At 40.6% G+C, this 19,845-nt stretch overlaps 3 protein-coding genes across 4 annotated transcripts in view; 2 read left to right on the plus strand and 1 right to left on the minus strand.

Annotated features, from left to right (window-relative positions):
- Positions 1-3,401: 3,401 nt before the first annotated feature.
- Positions 3,402-7,374, plus strand: ostm1 (osteoclastogenesis associated transmembrane protein 1). The gene is made up of 6 exons (XM_028398166.1): positions 3,402-3,874; positions 4,093-4,207; positions 4,461-4,558; positions 4,634-4,744; positions 5,101-5,266; positions 6,644-7,374. The coding sequence occupies exons 1-6, from the start codon at positions 3,491-3,493 to the stop codon at positions 6,697-6,699; spliced, it is 930 nt and encodes a 309-aa protein (XP_028253967.1). The 5' UTR covers positions 3,402-3,490; the 3' UTR covers positions 6,700-7,374.
- A 4,490-nt stretch (positions 7,375-11,864) lies between these two features.
- Positions 11,865-15,661, plus strand: drc1 (dynein regulatory complex subunit 1 homolog (Chlamydomonas)). Its single transcript, XM_028397886.1, has 15 exons — positions 11,865-12,034; positions 12,149-12,218; positions 12,312-12,382; positions 12,475-12,643; positions 12,845-12,982; positions 13,093-13,179; positions 13,272-13,394; positions 13,499-13,599; positions 13,673-13,807; positions 13,915-14,230; positions 14,473-14,562; positions 14,682-14,765; positions 14,846-14,952; positions 15,039-15,173; positions 15,556-15,661. Exons 1-15 carry the CDS (start codon positions 11,958-11,960, stop codon positions 15,659-15,661), a joined length of 1,809 nt encoding a protein of 602 aa, XP_028253687.1. The 5' UTR covers positions 11,865-11,957.
- A 414-nt stretch (positions 15,662-16,075) lies between these two features.
- Positions 16,076-19,845, minus strand: part of otofa (otoferlin a) — a 52,049-nt gene continuing 48,279 nt past the window's right edge. The window contains exon 45 of one of the 2 annotated variants that reach the window (XM_028397193.1): positions 16,076-16,264. In XM_028397193.1, coding sequence (XP_028252994.1) covers positions 16,078-16,264 — 187 coding nt within the window. In that variant the 3' untranslated portion in view covers positions 16,076-16,077. Of the gene's footprint in view, positions 16,265-16,551; positions 18,200-19,845 lie in introns of those variants that run through there. The other variant, XM_028397195.1, reaches the window with a different exon arrangement.

Raw genomic sequence — 19,845 nt, forward strand, 5'->3', positions numbered from 1 at the left:
ATCGAGCAAAGCAGCTCAGTTTCTGGATGGTCCCCACTGGCTGTATCTTTTTGTATGGATTACAGCCTTGAAGTCTCCAAACATTTTGTTTGCTCATCAGTTATTATTCATATTTACTGTTTATGGACATATACTGTTTGTATGTATCTGTATCTATTGTCCTTGTTTAAATGTTGTGTTTTCTCAAGCATTCTTTCCCTGAATTGTGTACAGGAGTGAGGATCCCTAGATCGTGGACTTTAGAAACTAAAGTCCACAAGTAAACATTCTGATACTGACCTATCTTCATCCTCCTTCTCTGCCTCTTCATCATTGATCATCACCACTATATCATTATGAGCATTTCTGCTATTGTTAGTATGGTTATACTAATCCCCTGCTATTACTCTTCATCCTCATCAGCAGCATAGCTGCCCTGACATTCTCATACTCATCCTCATCCTCATCAACATCTCTGTCATTCCTCTTGTGATTCTAATCATAGTAATCTGATCACTGTCATCATTATCTTCTTCATCACCATCACTGCCACCACCATCATCACCATGTATACTTTACTTCTCACCTCATCAGCTGCTTCTAAATGCTTCCTCAGCATCATGTAGTCTTTTTTTGTTTTAAGGTTACTCAGTAAAACATTACAACTGAACTCTAGGAGCTAATTTTGTGGGGAGCAAGCTGAAGCACATCCGTTTCTTCCATTAAAACTCCTTCATTTGAACCCAACTCAGATCGCTTCCCTTTCAAAGGCACAGAATAGGCCTGCCTTGATCTGCGTCAATTGTCATCTTGGGGCTCAGGGGCACTTCGGCGGCCAGTGTAGCGGGCGAAGTCAGGGCTAATCCCTGGAAAAGGGGAGAATCACGGGAGAGGAGAAAAGCAACAATAACCAAGTCAAGCGTATAAAATGAAAGCGAAATCTCTATTATCACTCCCCGCAATTCCCAGCAAAGTGGTGAAAATCAGGGTTAGTTTGTGATTCGAGTCAGACGCGGAGGGAAGAATATGGGGGTCCCTACGGGTTGGGAGACTCACACGACGAAAAGGGCAATATTCTGGAGAAAGGGGGAAGAAGAAAGCCCCTCTCCCATCCCGACATAACCATTAAATGCAGTCTGACTTTATGTTGTATAGAGAGGGGGGGACAAGAAAGGAGGCACAGTTCTCCGATGAAAGAATGAGGTTTTTGGCGGATTAGGGACGGCCCGAAGGATGAAGAATAACTTCTGCATAACTTTACAGCTATTTTCTCTCCCCACGCCAAGAGCCAAGTTTAAGGCTGAACCGGTTTGAGTTAACCCCTTTGTGAGTGTCCAGTTTCACAAAAAGGTCAGATCACAATCTTTCATCCTCCAAAGGGGCCAGATTAACTGAGAGGTAACTCATTACAGGCGCAGGACAAATCAAGGTTTTACATTTTTACATAAATGCTACATGTTAAGGCAAAACAGACTACTTTGACTGAGGCAATAATTGCTTATAGGCTATCATTTTTTTCAACTTAAGCTTTTTCCAGATGTAAACTAGCAATGGCATCCTAGAAATGTTAAATATAGTGCCTGCTAAGGTTAATTTAAAAAAAACACATTGCTGTAATTTTAGATTCTAATAGCCATGTTTGCTCTCTGACATCTTCAGATAGATTTGTTTTAATAATTTGTGACATCAAAGTGGCAAAAATGCATATACCAAGTTTAATAGAAAACAAGTGAAATGCAGGAGTTTTATCTTCTTATCTGTCACATAAATTAGCCCAAGACCCGATTTAGGCTACTCAGTGTCCATTCGGGGGGTCCCACACCTAACATTGGAAACAGCTGGATAATGAACACTTTTACTTTTGATAAGTTGTTGATAACAGTTTATCAGGTTTCTTCTTGCACAGAAGTTATCATTAAACACTTTACATTAGTAAAATATCTCAGTACTTTTAACTTATAGGGCAGCTGATGTTAGTGATACATATCTTTTTTACAGTAGAATCTTTTTTTGCATGGTACTGTATATTGTTCTCTTAATCATTAGGAGCTTCTTAGACTCAGTCCTGAAGGGCTCTCATCATCACATTCATTTATGGACCTAATTAGTGATTTTTGTCCTCTTGGTTTTTCCCTCTATCATATGCTAATGAAAGAATTTTCTGCCATCTGACAATAACGGTCATCTGTGATAGTGATGATTTTACTTTCTGCTCTGCTGATTACATGCAAGATTTGGTGAATAATAACGACCAGTGCAGCCTGAACCTATACAAGACTATAAGGCCTTCATAATAATAATAATAATAATAATAATAATAATAATAATAATAATAATAATAATAATAATAATAATAATGACGTATAGGCTCAGTTCGTGCATTTTAAAGTTACTGTGTGAAGCTTGCTAAAAGCTGAGGTGTAACGGTCCACAACTGTACAAAAACGCCGATCACAAAGGGTTTACTTTGTAATCACTCCTGCTTTCTGAGAGCAGCACTAGAAAATAATAAAGGAATGGTTGAACATCTGAACAATTAGGTGAACTCTGGTCAGGAGAAGAAGAGTTAATGAGCTGCCGGTGCCATATGAAGAGGAGAGGAGCATCAGGGGCCAGAATCCATATTTATTATCAGCGGAGCTGTGCACAGGCATCAGAATAGGCCGCTAATGCCGCGCACATTCTCTCCCCCCTTATTTTCATTAGGCTCTGATGACTGCGGAATTGATGCGGCCTGCAAGTTATCAAGAGCCACTAATTTCACATTAACGACCATTGACTGCGGTTGCTTGATTCGAGGGGGTTTTTGACAATTATCACAATCAGGATTGGAGCCCAAATCGTTTACCTTGACTCCGTGATTATTTGCTCGGTGCCGAGCGCACATTGCAAAATTGTATGGTGTCAAAAAAACGTAAATAATGAGGAGACCATGAGGAAGGGCCATCGCTTTCCAGCACACTCTCACTCACACCTCCCCCGTACTCAGACTGTAGGCAGTGACCCACACCACACAGCCTGTCCAGTACATACAGACTGACAGCCTGATAGATAGATAGATAGATAGATAGCTTGTATTTATCTAAAAGGCTAAACTTGTATTTGTATTCTTTGATTTTGTAGCTCTTTCAGATATTCATTATGAAAATAAGTTTTATGTATGTATTATGTGTATATATAATATGTTATAATACATTTGTATTATGTAAATATTAGTTAGTATAAAATAAAGGCCACTGTAAACACTAAATGAATTAATTTCAAAGTGTACCACTGGAACTAAAGTAATACGAGCTATAAATGTTCAGCTTCACATTTTAACACACATCAGCTTTTTATTTATTTATTATTTGAGTAAATCTCGCGAATAATGTACCAGGGAGACATACTCTCGCGAGACTTTATCACGTTACATCCTGATCACATGACCGCGCTAGGGGGAAACGAGGAAGTCATGGGATGTTCAGACTAAAATCCAGAAGGAGACCTACCTCAATCTAAATTTTCAGCCATGTCGTCGCATAAATACAGTTTTTGTATTTTTTTAGTGATAAGTATTTACGCTGTTGTTTGTATCGACGCTGTGAACTTAACCGCCTCAGAATTGCCGGACAAGCTCAAAACAGTCCCGTCTTTGAACGCTGCCTCCGATTCACCCAGCTCTGTCGTGTTTAAGCCTGCCGTGGACTCTTTATTGCCCCTCACTCTGCTTTCTTCTTTTCCTGAAGACCTGGAAATTAGTGAATACTGCAGCGAAGTGCTCCATGTATTCGGCCAGCGGTATGTTGACTATGTGAAGTGTTTGGTGCCTGCTGCAAGACCCGTCAAAGTGTGCCAGAACTGTTTCTCCAGTTATGGCAAACTCGTGGAGATTTACACGAACATCTCAAACCAGGTACGTGCTGAACACACAGCTGTTTCTTGTCTTATAGTTTGCAGTAATCTGATGGGAAGGACAGGCCTCGCTGCTGCGCAGTCAGTCACGAGTCTTGTGATGTGGCTGTCTGCTGATGTCAATATTGAGGAAACACTGAAGTTATTACCAGCACTGTGTCTTGGATCAACAAGTCCTGTCATTATTAAATATAGACACCTGTCCTCACCTGTCCTCAGGTGGGTCCTGGTAATGAGAGCTGCGGGGAGAGCCTTCTGCACAGTGATCGGCTGATGCTGGTTTATCTGCTTTACAGCAACCTGGAAGATGTGTGGAGCAAAGCTGCCTGTGAACGTAAGTCTTCTGTAGAAATCCATGCAGTCTGTGTGGAGTGTATGAATTTCAACTCAAACAAACCACATCCCCAAAACATTGAAAGTGCACCACACAATGCTCAAATGAATACACACACTATGAGTTGTACATTGCACTGAAACCTGGTAAAAGACGTAGGCAAGGTGGGATATGTTGACTTCTATCTCCACAGAATAGCACAATACAATGTTGCAGAGCTATTGGATTAATGTTTTTGTTTCCTGTTTTGCAGGGTGTTTAACTAAAGGGTCCCAAAGCCTCACAAACGACACGCTGTACTTCATGGCTACTCTCAATCACACTCAGAGATGCTTTGACACGTACAAAGAGGTAATGTCAAGATCAGATTCATGGTGTGTGTCTGTCTGTGAGAAGGAAAATGTAATGATTGCTCTTTCTACACAGGGGAACCACACAGAGCTGTGTAAAAACTGTAAGAGCACATACAAAGGCCTGAATGAGCTTTACAGCCAAATGGAGAAGAATCTGACTCTGTGTATTGACATAGAGGATGCGGTATGTATCGGCAGAGATGTTTAAAACTGTTTGAGATAGGAACAGAGAAGGATCTGCCCCCTAGAGGAAGAAAAAGGACGGTACCTAGAAAGATTAAAAGGGGAATTAGTCATAAAGGTCTTTTCCACTTCCTCTTCTTGCACTTTTAGCTGGTAACAACACAATGTGGATTTTTGCCACATCCCCACAAACAGGGACATGTTACAGGTAAATTATTAGGTTGAAGATACACAACTTAATTTTCAGGACATCACCATCATGTTATAAATATAGGCAAAAAGTGTAGAGGGTTGAATTAATAGTAACATTGTGATCAAGTGAAGATTAAGTTGAGTTTTGGTACTGCCTTGTTTCAGATGAATATGACCCGCAAACTGTGGAGTAAGAATTTCAATTGTTCCTTCCCCCGAGAGGAGACGGTGCCTGTCATCGCTGTGTCCAGCTTCATGCTCTTTCTGCCCATCATCTTCTACTTGAGCAGCTTCCTTCACTCTGAACAAAAGAAACGCAAGCTCATACACCGTGAGTAACCAGCTTAATTCACCTATTGTCACACACACATAGAGATTCAGAGATTTTTTGACAGGGTTTTGAGGGGTTTTTGTAGGGGGGTGGGGGGCGGGTTACTAGACTGACTGTGATATTTAGGGGTTTGGCTCTGGACTATAGTCAATGTTTAAGAATTTCTTTTGTGTGGATGCGGATGGTGTTAGCCTTGTATTTGAAAGCAATGACTGTGATCACAAGACAACAATAGTGTTTTTATAGTCAAAAACACATTGGGTTGCATGCAACCCCCCCTCTGGCAAACATATTTGTTGTTATTTACAAGGGTAATCCCTTGTAAAGAGGTTTGTGGTGTTCATAGTCAACAGTCCACAACGGCCCTCTCCTCATGGACTGTGCTGCTTTGGAATGCAGCTTCATGTCAGGCAGCTTCCTTCCTGTGTCTATATATGTGTCGCATTGTCAATTTATTTGATTTGCTTTGGATTTCCTACCAGGTTCTTTACTTTGGATAGAACTTGAAACCCAGTTGATGTTTGTTCTCAGGTAGAACAGGTAGCCTATATAGAAATAGGGATGGTGATTATGTACATGATAATGGCTTCTTATGCCTATAAACAAACATTACAACCAATGGAAAGTAGAATAATCTCAGACTTGCTGAGATTTGAGTAAGAGCTCCTAACTGGTCTGGATGACACCATGGTTTCAGTCATCATGTTTTATTTTTCCGATTTCACTATGAGCGTCAGGTCTTGTCATTGGTAATAATCAGTGTAGTTAATGTTGGATGGAAGTTACTACAATAAGTAAACAGTCACTTAGTATGGTGTCAGAATTTGAATGTGGTGTTAGTGATAACACACTGTGATGTGTTGACCACCAATGAGTGGTTTGCCAGAGCTGAAGAGAGATGCCATAGAGATCCCACTATGTATGAAATGGCCTCAACTCCGATGGAAAATTTTAAGAAAGTGTCAGAGTTTGTGATTCTGTAAATTAAAAAAAAATACAAACCTCAGCATTCAGAGGAAGAATTGCACTCTATAGAACAAAGTGAGGACACATTCTACATAGCCAATACCAATCTGTCGAAGAGCAACATGGAAGCATCACTTTCTTTTCTTTGTGGTTTTCTATGAATAAAAACAACATATAACACAAGTGTGCTTATCAGCCTCAAAAGAGGTCAATAATATGTCACAAGTTAAAAACCCCAACGCTGCAATGCTCTTAGGCTGCTCTGACCCATCAGACTGAGTTCACCTGTGGGTGTATATTCTACACGTGTCAATGGGGCATCCACTGTTCTGCTCTGTACCTTTAATTTATTTTGTCAAATGGTGCTCTTCATTGTTTCTATATAGTAATGTTTTTTTTTTCTCTGTACAGCCAAGCGAGCGAGGTCGTACAACAGCCTGATGAACATTCAGGACAAACTGAGCTGAAGAGGACAAGGGTGGACAAGGATGAGGACAATATTATTTTCTTTAACAGTTACAACCTGGGAGTACTTTTTTTTGTTGCCTGAGCATTGACTGACTTCTGTAAATGCAGAAGACTGAACAGCAGCTCGCCTGTTGTTGTCGGGACGCTGTGATACCAAACAATGCCCGGAGGACTTGAAGGATTCGACAAAAATGGAAGTGATGAAGGAAAGGCACTCGGTAATGCATTAACAAGACTTTTTAGGAACATTAGACATTTTTCCACATCTTCTAATATTTTGTAAAAATGTTCTAATCATTGTTGGATGCACATCAAATTTCAATATCTACAATTTAGTTTTTCTTATTTTAAAATAAATATTTTTAAAAAGGTAGAAATTGTTCTCCTGTCTGCCTATTAGAGATCAAATCATGTTTATCAATTTGTATAAAGCAGTGCGGGAATCAGTGCAACTTTATGAACTTATAATTAGTCGGTTGTTTATGTTGCTGCATGATGTGCTGTTAAACCTCAAACAGCATCGGCCTGCCCTTGCTTTTTAAGTTGTTAACAATCTTCAGGTTGTTCATTGCATCATGCTGTGTGTGTGTGTGCGCGCGCTTGCTCTATTTATGGATTGAGAAATGGGCTTTCTGTCTCTAATGTATGTCCAGAAGAGAGCTGTGGAAAAAAAAGAAAGCACTTGATGTCCATTAGTGGTGACATGTATCTGCTGTAAGAAGAGGGGGTGCACATCAGCGAGGTGGGGTATGGGTGGATGGGGGGGAGGAGGAGGAGGAGTAAATAAAGACACAACATAATGTAAGAGCACTCCCACACTGTGATGTTACCTGCGAGTGTTTTTTTTGTGGTTGCATTAAGCTTTTAATGTTCTTTGTTGTCATTTTTCACTGATGTTTAACTTAATTTGTTAAAGGGTTTCTGACTGCTCCTGATACTGGAGTCTCCTTTGGAGTGTTGAGCTGATGAATTTGCTGTTAAGTAATGTAAATCTTAATTTTGAATGCATAAGTTCAAATAAATAAGTTCAATGACATAGATGTGCTGCAGATACTTCTGTATTAAGTGCTATAACAGACAGATATTTTTCCCCCCTTTGACTACATTTCATGCTGCACCTGCATACAGTACATACAGTATCCATTAAACACATTTAGTTGCAAATACTGCCATTGAAATGCCTGTAAATGCAAAGCAAATAATTCCTTCACCTTTTTATTTATATTCTTTTTATATACTTATTTATTCTGTGAGAGTTTACCTGTGTATAAAGTCCTATGAGCAGAAAGCAGCGCAGCAGCAGTGTGACAGCAGTTAGCCTACATTATGTCTAATGAGCCCATGTTGTGCTTAAAGCTGTTTCTTCACACAGGAGTGGCCCTTGTTCTCAGGTGGCCCTGTGTTTCTCGCAGCGAGGCTTTTCCTCCGTCATTAGCAGCTAATCTAAACGTGGGATAAAGATACTTGGCCGAATAATCGCAGCAACACATCCGTTAAACTCCTTTGGCTTTTTGGTCTTATGGAGCGCAGCCACCGCTGGCCATTAGCAGCTCTGTAAGAGCATTACGGATGTGCCGAGTCATATGATCCGGTTGCGGCCAGCAGAGCGGCTGAAAACGCGGACTCCCCCCTTTGCCGCGCGGGGTTGAAGTGTGCGGCGCTGCCCCGGAGCTCAGGAATGGACAGCTTTGCTTCCCGTTATTAAAGCCCCGTTGGGGTTTTTCGAAGGCGCACCGGATCCTTAAGCAGGGCTGAAAGTCACAGCATGAGAAACGGACCGGAGGCTGCCACGTGACGGAGAGGACCGATGGAAAAGCTGAGCGTGTAGATTCAGAGAATTAGACTATTACAGTATTCAAAAGTGAGAGTGAAAAATACTCATGTGCAAATAAACTTTATGCATTTTATGATTATTATTATGATCTCATGACACCAGGCCAACAATAATGACCCCGATGAGAAAACCTCCACCATCAGTTTGAATGGATTGTTTGCATATTCAGGAGGAGAAGGAATTATTCTAGTTAATTAATTATTTAATCCAACTAACTCAAATAAGCCTGTTATTCATATTGAAGCAAAGCCGTCTAATTTTCAGTCAGCCAGTGATGACCACAGGCAGTGGTCACTAAAATAAAATAAAAACAAACAAAATACAAAATAGAAAAGAATGAATGTTGAGAATTAACATGAATCATTATAAAAAGCTCATTAAGTTGTGTGGTTAAAATCACAGAATTCACAATCGTGTATTGGATCAAAGTAAAGTTTGGCATCAAAGCATCCTTATAGAAGAAGATTAATCAGACTGCAGCTGAGGACAGCAGCCAAAGTCTCCCACAGTGCTCATAAAATGACAGTGAACAATTCTGTTATAAGTTTTTAACTGCAAAGATGGAGGAAGCTTATTTGTTAAAATAAATAAATAAAAAGTAAAATCCATCAGTATTTATGGCTTAATGGCACACACAGACAGCTCTGATTTTTAAAAATGACTGCAGGAGTCTTTATACTGTGTGATTTTGCAAAATGACACACATCTTGTCACACACAGCACTTAGCAGATTTATGTTTACTTTGCACCAAAAGAGACAAATATTGTGATAATTTCCATAATAATTTCATTTCAAAATAACTGAAAACATGTGTTTTATTTACGTATTTTCATGCTACATACTGTGAGTTACATTGATGAGGGTTGCATTGGATTTTGTAGACATTCCAGAGACATTGTAAAATGTAATATGGATTTTTAGGTAGCCCACTTATTTTAAGAGCTCTTACACAGTGTGTTAACTTTCATACTATTTTAAGGCTATTTAAGGTAAAAACAGGAATGCTGGAGCTTGATGGCTGAAAAGCTGAACCCGATGTTGAATTGATGACACTAAACCAAACAAGAGACTGCAGACACCGACTGCACAGACCTTGAGGTGCACTCATTCACTGCACAAATAACCATGCACTGTATGTGAATAGATGATTTGTCCTGCAAATGTGTCTTTCTGCTTCTGAATATTTAACGGTTGAAATTAAAGATTTAGAGACAACAGAGTTACATTGGGGAGAAATTACTGTGCGCCTGTTTGCTGTGCTCCACAGTTGGCCAAAACATACTTCCCTTTGCACAAGTTACCTTGGGACAAGGCCAGTACATTTCATATTTGAAGAGCAGGGAGATGCTCTTCATGTTGTTTGTGAATCTGGCCTTCTGTTTTCATTTATGAAATTTCTTTTTTTGTTAAATTACTGTTGTGCTGTTCTTTGACAAGGTCATGTCCTCTTCAAGACTAAATGCCTTTGTCATATATTCTGCTGTCTTCTGCAAACATCCTCCACTCTTCTTCTCTTGTATCCTGCGATGTGCATCCCACATTACTGAAGCAGTGCCTTCGTCCTGGCAATATTAAGAAACTGTTAGTTAGGGCTTAAAACGTTACGCAACCCCCCCACCACCACCACCACCACCAACACAACACTAAGCTGTCAGTTAGTTAACTGGCTGAAGGTCAGGCTTAGATTATGCACCTCTCAACCCCTGAGCAATGAATATGATGCTTTGTTAAACAAGGAGTAAACATATGCCCCTGGGTGTAGGAATTAGCAGACGCACTCACACATGCACCCTCTCATATCAGAGTGAATGGGGCTTATTATACACCTGCGAGTGGGGTCAAAGTCTGTCAATCCCTAGCTTATGGTATTATGATAGATTATAGAATCACTCTCTAATGGCAGTCATTCAGTTTGTAATCTCAGCAGCTTGATGCGAAAGCGCTCAGCGTTCCAGCTAAAGGTCTGTTGAAAATAAGGCCTTCTCCTCATTCATTCCTCGCTTCCCCCTTTCTGAAAAGGTCTTATGACAAGTCAGCTGTTGGTGACATCACATATGCTGGATCATATGTCAGAAACCTTTGCTGGCTGACTTACATCCCTTGTGGCTCAGCAGCATCAGAGGCCACTTGAGGCCCAAAGAGAGGCGAGGCGCCCCGCGGCATGAGGCCGAGTGTGGAGGTGGTGGGGGGCACTCTTCAGGGCAAGAACATCTGACCCATGAGTCCGTTTGTTTGTGTGGGCAACCAGCCAGTGCACATCTTGCTATCAGCTTGAGAAGACATTTATCTTCTGTGTGGAGTGTGTGTGTGTGTGGATTGGTTCAGATTCTGTACATGTGAGTCTCCGGGTTTCAAATGAGGGTAAGTCTTTTGAGTATAACACATTTAACATTTCAAGGATATCAGTATGTGGAAGTTCAGTCAAGGTTTGATGACAAGGTAGTAGCGCCACCTAAAGTCATCTTTTAAAATTACACTAAAAACGCAGATTAGATGCATCTATTAGTAATGTTGTCTTTTAAAGACATGCAGACCCATCAACATTGAGCAGAATTATAATAATTAGATTAATTGGGCATGTTTTTTTATTTTTAAAATACATAAGGCCTAGTTTGTTTTAGAATACTGTGAAAAGTGCCCGTTTTGCCTTATTTTATGACCTGTGACAAATGTGCAAGATCAGGATGCAAAATAAAATATTCAGACAGAAAGCCAAATTCATATCCTTAATGACAGAACGTGTTTCTCACAATTGATCACTATACCCAGATGTTTGGAAACAAAGTGACATTGTCACTAGATGGCAGTAGCAAGCCATTTAAATATTCTCTGACTTCTCCACAAAAAAGTTATGGCATACATGCTGCACTTGTGTCAATAAAAAATAAACTTTTTAGAAATGAAGTCTACTGTTTTAAAAATGCATGTATGAGTGTAACTATCATATCAGATATTTGTTCCACCTAATACATAGAAAATAAAGTCTAATTTATATGCATCTTTGCATTACCCCCCCCAACACACACACACACACACCCCATCACACACACACACACACACACACACACACACACACACACACACACACACACACTGTTTTTATGTAACATTGCTTCATGTATCATTTCCTCTCCGTTGCCTCTGTTACGTGAAATAATGTAACTGTGGATTGCAGATACCTTGGAAAGCTTAATAAAAAATATTATATTTATTGGTCATTTTCCTGAACGATTTGCAAAAACAGTCCAGTTTTATTACCATTTGATTTTCTATTCTACGAGGGGACGTGAAGGCAGCACCCCTCTCTCTGTCGCCATAGCAACGTGTACCAAACAGACAAAACGAAGCTCATCTTTCAATGAGCTTGAAACACTACGTGATTTTTTTAGCAGCTCTAACTTTTTACACAACACACTCCGAAGATGGACGAAGCTGACAAGGACACAGAAGTAGCGCCCGAACCTTCTGTAGCGACCGAAAATCAAGAGGCTGGAAACGGGTAACCTGTTAGCTTAGTTAGCCTCCTGATGCGATGCCTGCGATAAATAATGTGATGTATTTCAACTGTAGTACGATAAAAAACTTAATTACTGGGTCTATATTACATCTATAGGTTCTCTAATCAGAACGGCGAGGAGGAAACCCAAGAACCTAATGTGGAGGCCAAGGAGGAGCAGACTCAGGTTGTTGAACTTTATTAGTTTGATTGCTGCAATTCTCTTCTGAAACAGCTTTTTCTAATTTATCTATCTATCTATCTATCTCTTTGGTATCAGACCAACATCCAAACAGCTGATGCCAGAGAGTTGGTGAAAAGGATTGAGCGGGAGAAAGCTCTAAAAACCAGGTAGTTATTATCATAAAGTCAGCCACTGCATATAAAATGGCTAAAAGGTTAATGTGGAATTTTTTCCTATTTTCTGTTTTTTTTTCTTGCAGAACAGAGATGATAGAGAAAGTTAGAAAGTCATGCCTGGAAAATCTCCCGAGTGTGTACTCAGATGAGAACGTGATTGATCATGAAATAAAGGAAACCCTAGAGAGGCAGCAGCAGTGCTGTGATGTTATCATAGATGCCGAGAAAGAACTCATAAACACCCTGCAACAGGTAACTCTTAATGCTCTTATGAGTCAAGTCAATATGTGACTGGTTGTTGTAAGTTGATAAGTGGTGTCTAAGTCCACCTCCTGTTTAAAAACAAATGTCTGATTTTACAGCTCAAGCCGGTCCAGCCTGCTTTGTTTTAATATTTGGACAGGGTTTCATGTTTGTTTAACTTTGCTCACTTTGCTGTGTCGTGCTGAACAGGAGCTCAGGATGAGAGGCAACTGCTATGTAAAGGACTTGAGGGAGTTTTCAGAGGAATTCAACGTGACGTGTGAGAGGATGCAGAAGCAGAACAACAGCCTGACAGAGACCTACAGAAACGAGCTGGCTCAGATTGAGGTAGGAGCTTTAAATCAATTGTATCATAGTCGTGGACGGGAGTCAAATACATGCATCTGCAAGCTGCTGTAGACTTCTTTTTTAACACATGATTGCACTGTTGTTGGCAGAAAACGCACAAGGGGGAAATTGAAGACTATCTTACAAAAGACAGGACGGAATGGGTACAACACTTGGCGGACCTTTGGGACAAAGTGGTCAGGATACACCCAACTTCCAGTCTACTATATTCATGTTATTTCTCGCATATATTATCACTGTATCCAATGGCATCTTATCTGTTTTTTAGCAAGAGAGTCTGACGGAGAGGAGGAGGACAGTGAAAGAGTATGAAGAACACATTAGAAGCCAGAAGATGGAACATTTAAATGCATACATTGCTAAGCAGATAGAATTCAATGAGAGAATTCAGGTTTGAAAAATTTTTAACATGTCCCATAATAGCCAGAGTGATTGTGTTGTCAAGAGTATAACAAAAGTCCTGTAATGAGAGGGCTATTCTTCCCCCTCGCACAGCATCTGGAGAGAGAACTTCAATGTGAGAAGGGCACCAAGAAGATGATGCAACTACAAGAACGTTCAACAAGGAAGGATGGTATTGAAAAAACAGTCCTCAGGTAGTGCCCGTTTTGTCACCCAAATATGCAGTCATACATGCAATCTTATGTTGATATGTTTTTTGTTGTACAGGCAGAGGATGCAGACAAACAGACAAGGTGACAAGCATACCAGCCAAGACAAGGATTTAACAAAGCAGACCTTGAAGTTATCTGAGGACTACAAACGCTGCATCCAGAAATATGAACGTGCACAGAAGCAAATGAAGTGAGCCATAATAAACCTTTAAATTGAAAATAGTCACATTATTTGCTCATTTTTTATACTCAAATTTTATTTTTCGTTCGCCTCTACCCCTTCTTCATATCATGCAGGCAATTTGCAGCCAGTGATGTTGCAAAATATAAGAAGTTATGGCTAATGGTTGAAGCAGACCTGAAGCAGCAGGTGGAGAAGGCTTTGGCCATTGACTCGCAGATCCACAGGCACCTTGGTTTAGCTTGGAAGCGTCCTTCTATGCCCTTCATGGAACGCTCTGGTCCAATCCAGCTGCAGAAACAGACCTCCTCTCCAGCCAAGCAGCCGATTCAGGTTGAGGTGGATTTACGATGCAGCCAGGCCATGATGGATGGCTCTGAGTCTGAAGCAGACACTCTGGAGAAAGTGATGGAGCTGCTGTGTGATGAAATGGTTAGAACATGCAGTCAGTTTTTGCTTCAGTGTTTAACCTCATCCTGGCCCTGTAATGGGGACAGAGAGACTTGTTGTGCTTCAAGTGTCTCTTATGGTTGTTTATTTTGTCCGACTGACTTTTGGGAATTTTCGTTTTTTTTTACATATCCATCCGTGCAGTCTGAAGATTGTGAAAGCAGTCCATAGAAAATATGTGTGGAAAAAGTGTTACAGCAGCAACATGTTATCTCCCATTTCAGGGTTTCCTGATGGAGGCTGAACTCCTGAAACAGCTGGCTCCCCTGGAGAAGGAGAAGCAGGCCGCAATGAAGCTGGGTTATCTCCTTTGTGTGCGTTCACATTCAGTTATTTTTTTTTTCACAGTATCCAGCTGCTTTACCTGTGCTGCTAGTGTGAGTTTTTGTGGCATTGTAAATCTGTGTGTTGTTGGACTTTCTTTGTCTTCCAGGCTTTGGGCATTAAAGAAGAAGATGCGCCCAAATTGTCTGATTTTTTATTAAAGTACAAACAACAGCAGAGTGAGCAGACTGAGGTGAAGTACAGTCAACATTATTAGTATCGCCATGGTGATTTGTTTCTACAGCTTCTATCAGCATTCTTTTTTTCCTGCAGGATGCCTGTGCTGAGTTCAATGACATGGCAGAGACCTCCAAACTCATCCACCCTAACCATGTTCTGCCTGCTCTCAAAAGTTTCCTCCATCAATACAGGAAGACCAAGTGAGATTACACGCTAAATTAATAAACTGCTTATTCATAATGGATTTGTACAATGCAGAAAAAAAAAAAACACATTCTGTTTTCAGTCCTTCTAAGTCTGAACATTTAGAAGACCGGGACACTTCAGAGGACGCAGCCTATTGGGAAAGCTTTGGAAACATCATCTCTGAGGACAAACTCAGAATGTGGGATACAGCAGAGAGCAAGCTGAAGCAGTACCAGTGAGTAATGCACTCACAAATCAGGCATTCATCCCTGTTAGTCCATGGGCCAGACATGGACCAGACATGGCTGACATAACATCAGCTGTTAAATTTACCCTGCCCCAATGAAAAGAAAAAAGCTCCTCCCCCGGAAAATTCATTTTTGACACAAGTGACACAAGTGTCAAAAATGAATTTTCCGGTGGAGGGTAACTTTAACAGCCGATAACAATATTCTAGCTGTGTCTTCAATGGAGTTATCATACCAAAATGTTGACTACAGTCATGTAGCTTTTAAAAAAGTATAAGAAACCTTTGCCAACTCGAGTGGTACCGACGTCTTGTCTGACCCATGGACTAATGTCTAAAGTGAATATATGCATTTTGTGTGTGTTTCCAGTGCGGTCCTGGAAGAGATTTCTGAGCTCATCCCTAAAACTGAGCGTCTGAAGCAGCAGAACACAGAACTGCGCCAGCTGCTGCAACAAATCGCTTGTAAGCTTTGAGGACTATTACTAATGTGATTAGTATTGTAAATACATAAATTGTTTCAGCTTCTTAAATATCAAATATGTGGTCTGTTTTACAAGCCACCTGAAGATATGGCATGGGGGTATATATGTTTTTAAAAACAAAATTAAGAAATGCTCATTAGCATGACAAGAATTTAAAAGTCTGACGTTTGCTTCTCCAACAGGTCCACAGGTCCACGGGACAAACATGAAACAGTTTGGATGCACACAGTAAATGTATTATCATAAAATTCTAACAAATAAATCCAGTCTTAAGTAGTGTTATATTGGTACTTTTTATTTTTTTTTACAATCACAAAAGAAAAATGCTTATGCTGCACAGTGCGGTTCCTGTATATACAGTAAAACACATTAATGAGACATACTGTGTATGTGTGTGTGTGGTAGTTCTATCCAGCAATGTTAAATAGCTTGTGGGTCAGCTCTGAGGGCAGAGAGAAGAAAAGCAGAGCCAGAAAGAGCAGACCCGACACAACAGCCAGCAGCACCACACAGTGAAGCTTGTAGTGCCTCCAGGCCAGGATACACATCGTCCTCACTGGGCTCAGCAGCCACGACATGCTGGTGTTGGGACGACTGCACAGAGAGATTCAGACACCAAACAGTGGTCATCAAATGTTTTAGACAGAAAGAAACAGTACAGCGTTGACGTCAGCTAATCTAACCACAGTCCACTTTCAGTTCGTCATTAACCTGGTCTGCCTCCTGGTGCTGAGCAGAAAACAATGTTGTGACAATAAACCAGATCAAGAGCTATGTGCTCAGGAAGTCACACAAAGAACTGAAGAACTGGGGCATAAACATGATCCATTGTTTATGTAAAATGACTACCTGTAGCCTCTGTATTAACCATAGCCCATTAAATTCACTTTATTTCAAATTTTCAGAACAAACAAAAACCAAGTATTGCACACATTTCAACACAAACATATATATATTTATATAAATACACAAATGTATCATAAAAACAGGCATAATTAGTGCAAACAGTAAACCTGTAATCAGTGAAACGCAGAGTCACAAACACATATGAGGTCAACCGCAGGCAAAATTGATTAATGGACACCGCACACAGTGCCATATGAAACTCTTTTCAAGTGCACTTTTAACATATTTAACAGGGGTCCATTGGATTTGGTTTTCAGGAAAGACGACTCATGCCAACACACGTGACCACACCGGTCAGTTGTCACAATGACGCATGCGTATCAACATATATGTTTCAATTTTTGGTAGACAACAGTGATAACCTTAAAGTATTTGTACCTTCTGAGGACATTTGCATCAGACCTGGTCACATGATGTTTAGAAATAATTAAGTTTATTCCTCCAGTGAGGATTTTATCAGTGACATAAGAAGGTGAAATTACATAATCATGGGACTGAACTGTGCTCTCCACATCTTAATTATTGTAAAGTAATCATTCGCAAACATTATTTGACCCAGGTCTGACTTGATTGCTTTGATTCTACACATTAAATATTTAACACTGCAGTTGAACTAAACCCCACAACATCATCATGCGAGTTGTTGGGTTACTTCATTTTAGGCCATCTTGTTCTATGTCTCATTTAATTTTATTAGGAAAATATACATCTTTTTTGTTTCTTCATATTATTTTTGTAGAAGTGTGCAAAGACTGCAAGAGCAATAACAGTTTTAAAAAGGTTACACTTTAACCCCCATATTTAGCATTTATAAGTATTGTGAAAACGTTCCATTAATGTGAGTATGAATGTTGAATAATGCATGTTTCAGCAGCTTGTGGGCAGTGATAAGTGAAGGTTGAGTTATACACAGAACAAAAAACATTTTAAATATATCTTCAAAGGAGATATGTGTACATAATAATGCATTGGAAACATTTATTAAATAGTTATAAATCCTAAGCAGGGGCTTATATTTGTTCCCTATCAACCTAAACCAACAGCAGTACTGGGGGATCCTACAGCATCACTTGAAATGAATGTCCATGCAATCGTCTGACCACTGATCTGATCCAACTTTAAAATAAATGAAAAGCTGAATGACCAGATAAAGAAACATTGACTGTCATGTAACACTGCCTGGGAAGAAGGAGGAGTTAGATCAGGAGTTACTTTGTGGCAAATGATTGCTGTTCAGTCAGTTCAAGCGTGGAGCTGTTAGGCTTGTTGCAGATTGGTTAGGGGATTAGGCGGCTCCTCGTTACTTGGGGGGGTACAGTCACTTTGTAATGCTATCAGACCTCTCTCTGCCTCCTCCCTCTTTGTGTCTCCCCCATTCTTTTCTCCTTCCATTTATCTGACTTGTCTGGCCACCCCCACCTCCCTGTACTCCCAGCAGTGACTTAGGCACCCAGCAGCTTCTTGACAAGGTAGCCCGGCATGCTGTAGAGGAAGAGGCCCAGCATGATGAGCAGCAGCAGGGCCAGCACGATCTTGATGATCAGCCACTTGTAGCGGTTGCACACCAGGTAGCGAATGGCTTTCAGCGGGCTCAGGAACCACAGGAAGGTGGTGTCTGGGCGGCTGGGTTGGGACAGATGGAGGTTTTAGAGGTGGGAAGTAAAGATATGGTGAGGAAGACATGCGGGTGGATGGAAGGGTGAGGCAATGAAGAATGAGTGAGGGTGGATGATACAAGGGAGGAGTAGAAGACAAAGACAAAGCTGGTATTAGTACTTATAGAACATGTTGCATTTCTGAGTATTATTTGTCTCCTCAGCATGCTCACGGTCCACATTTCTATCAATATAATGTTTCAGAGGAGCAAAACACACACAGAGTGGAAGCTTTGCCATATGCAGAATGGATATGATGATACACATGAAGATGAATGGATGGATGACTCTCCAGCAGCTCTAAACAAAGGCATTTGTATAAGGTCAAAAAAACTCATTAAATCTCATGCCTTCTGTGATTATTAATGCACTTACATCAGGACAAGATGATTCTCTCACAAAGAGTGCATTAAGGAAGCAATATTAACTCTGATATGAAACAAATTAAACTGCTCTCATGGCTTTCTGGGATTATATGTGTTCTATGCTATTATAATTGAAGAATATTACACAATGTTTCCATTGATGCCTGATGTTATCATTTTGTGGGAAATGTTTTCATTGTCAGCATATATACTCTCCAGCTATGGTCCTTCTGAGTCAAGGTTTGTGCCAATGTTGAGAAAAATCCCTCAAGGCATATTGATCCTGTTCACGCAAATGGGATGGCTATGAGGTCATATTGACCTTTGCTGGATATTAGTGGATATTTGTTCAAAATTTGATATTTTAAATTTGGTCAAAACATTCCTAAAATATTACGTTTGCGTATACATGAATGGATAACCTGAAAACACAGTGTCTCTGGCCACTGCTGTCACCAGTTCAGACACATTTCTTCAGGGAGCATGATGAAAGACACTGGCTCGCAGAAAGGGGTTAAAAGCAAAGGACACAGAGACACTGAAGGCTATTCTAAGACAGATAGGAGAGGAGGGAAAACAACACATTACAAGAGTCTGGCAGGACAGAGATACAGGAGCTGTAGTTTAAGGAGCATCCAGAAATCAAAAGCAGAGACAGTGAAGAGGGGTCGGAGGCTACCAGCGCATCAGGCCCCCAGCATCTTCTTCACTAGGTAGCCAGGGATTGAGTAGAGGAAGAGGCCCAGCATGAGCAGCAGCAGTATCAGCCCCAAGACCTTGAGGATCAGCCAGCGGTAGTTGTGCCAGATGAAGTAACGAATGGACTTCAGAGGTCCCAGAAACCACATAAGACTGGTGTCCGGACGACTTTGTGGAAGAAGGGAAAGAAAGAGGAAGGGAAGGAATGCAGATGAGGCAAATAGAGGGAAGGCAGAAGGGGGGGAGGGGGGAAGAAGAACCACATGCACAAAAATAAGGGAAAGGGACGAAGGGAGGGGAGAGACAGGGAGACAGTTGAAGAGATGATAGGAGAGGAAACGAGTGTGTAACAGTGGACTTTTGACTGTGCAGAAAGCAGCGCTGGAGGTAAAATAGGCCAAATCACACATTTGTATATGCAATGTTGTTGCAGCTGTGTTTTTTGATACACTGCTTTTTGCATCGAGAGAATGATTTTCTTGTCTTTTTTTCTGCTCCACAAAGGCATCCACATCTGGTAACTATGTCATCAGCATGTGTGTGAGTGTGT

This window comes from Parambassis ranga, chromosome 24, assembly GCF_900634625.1.
Source record: "Parambassis ranga chromosome 24, fParRan2.1, whole genome shotgun sequence".
Classification (NCBI taxonomy): Eukaryota; Metazoa; Chordata; class Actinopteri; family Ambassidae; genus Parambassis; species Parambassis ranga.

What these genes read in the sequence shown, in the direction of transcription:
- ostm1 (XM_028398166.1), top strand. Translation starts at nt 3,491, where the DNA reads ATGTCGTCGCATAAATACAGTTTTTGTATTTTTTTAGTGATAAGTATT. An exon ending in ACACGAACATCTCAAACCAG is followed by an intron (nt 3,875 to 4,092) that starts GTACGTGCTGAA and finishes ACCTGTCCTCAG; the next exon opens with GTGGGTCCTGGTAATGAGAG. An exon ending in GAAACGCAAGCTCATACACC is followed by an intron (nt 5,267 to 6,643) that starts GTGAGTAACCAG and finishes TTCTCTGTACAG; the next exon opens with CCAAGCGAGCGAGGTCGTAC.
- drc1 (XM_028397886.1), top strand. Translation starts at nt 11,958, where the DNA reads ATGGACGAAGCTGACAAGGACACAGAAGTAGCGCCCGAACCTTCTGTA. An exon ending in CGTGCACAGAAGCAAATGAA is followed by an intron (nt 13,808 to 13,914) that starts GTGAGCCATAAT and finishes CATATCATGCAG; the next exon opens with GCAATTTGCAGCCAGTGATG. An exon ending in AGCTGGGTTATCTCCTTTGT is followed by an intron (nt 14,563 to 14,681) that starts GTGCGTTCACAT and finishes TTTGTCTTCCAG; the next exon opens with GCTTTGGGCATTAAAGAAGA.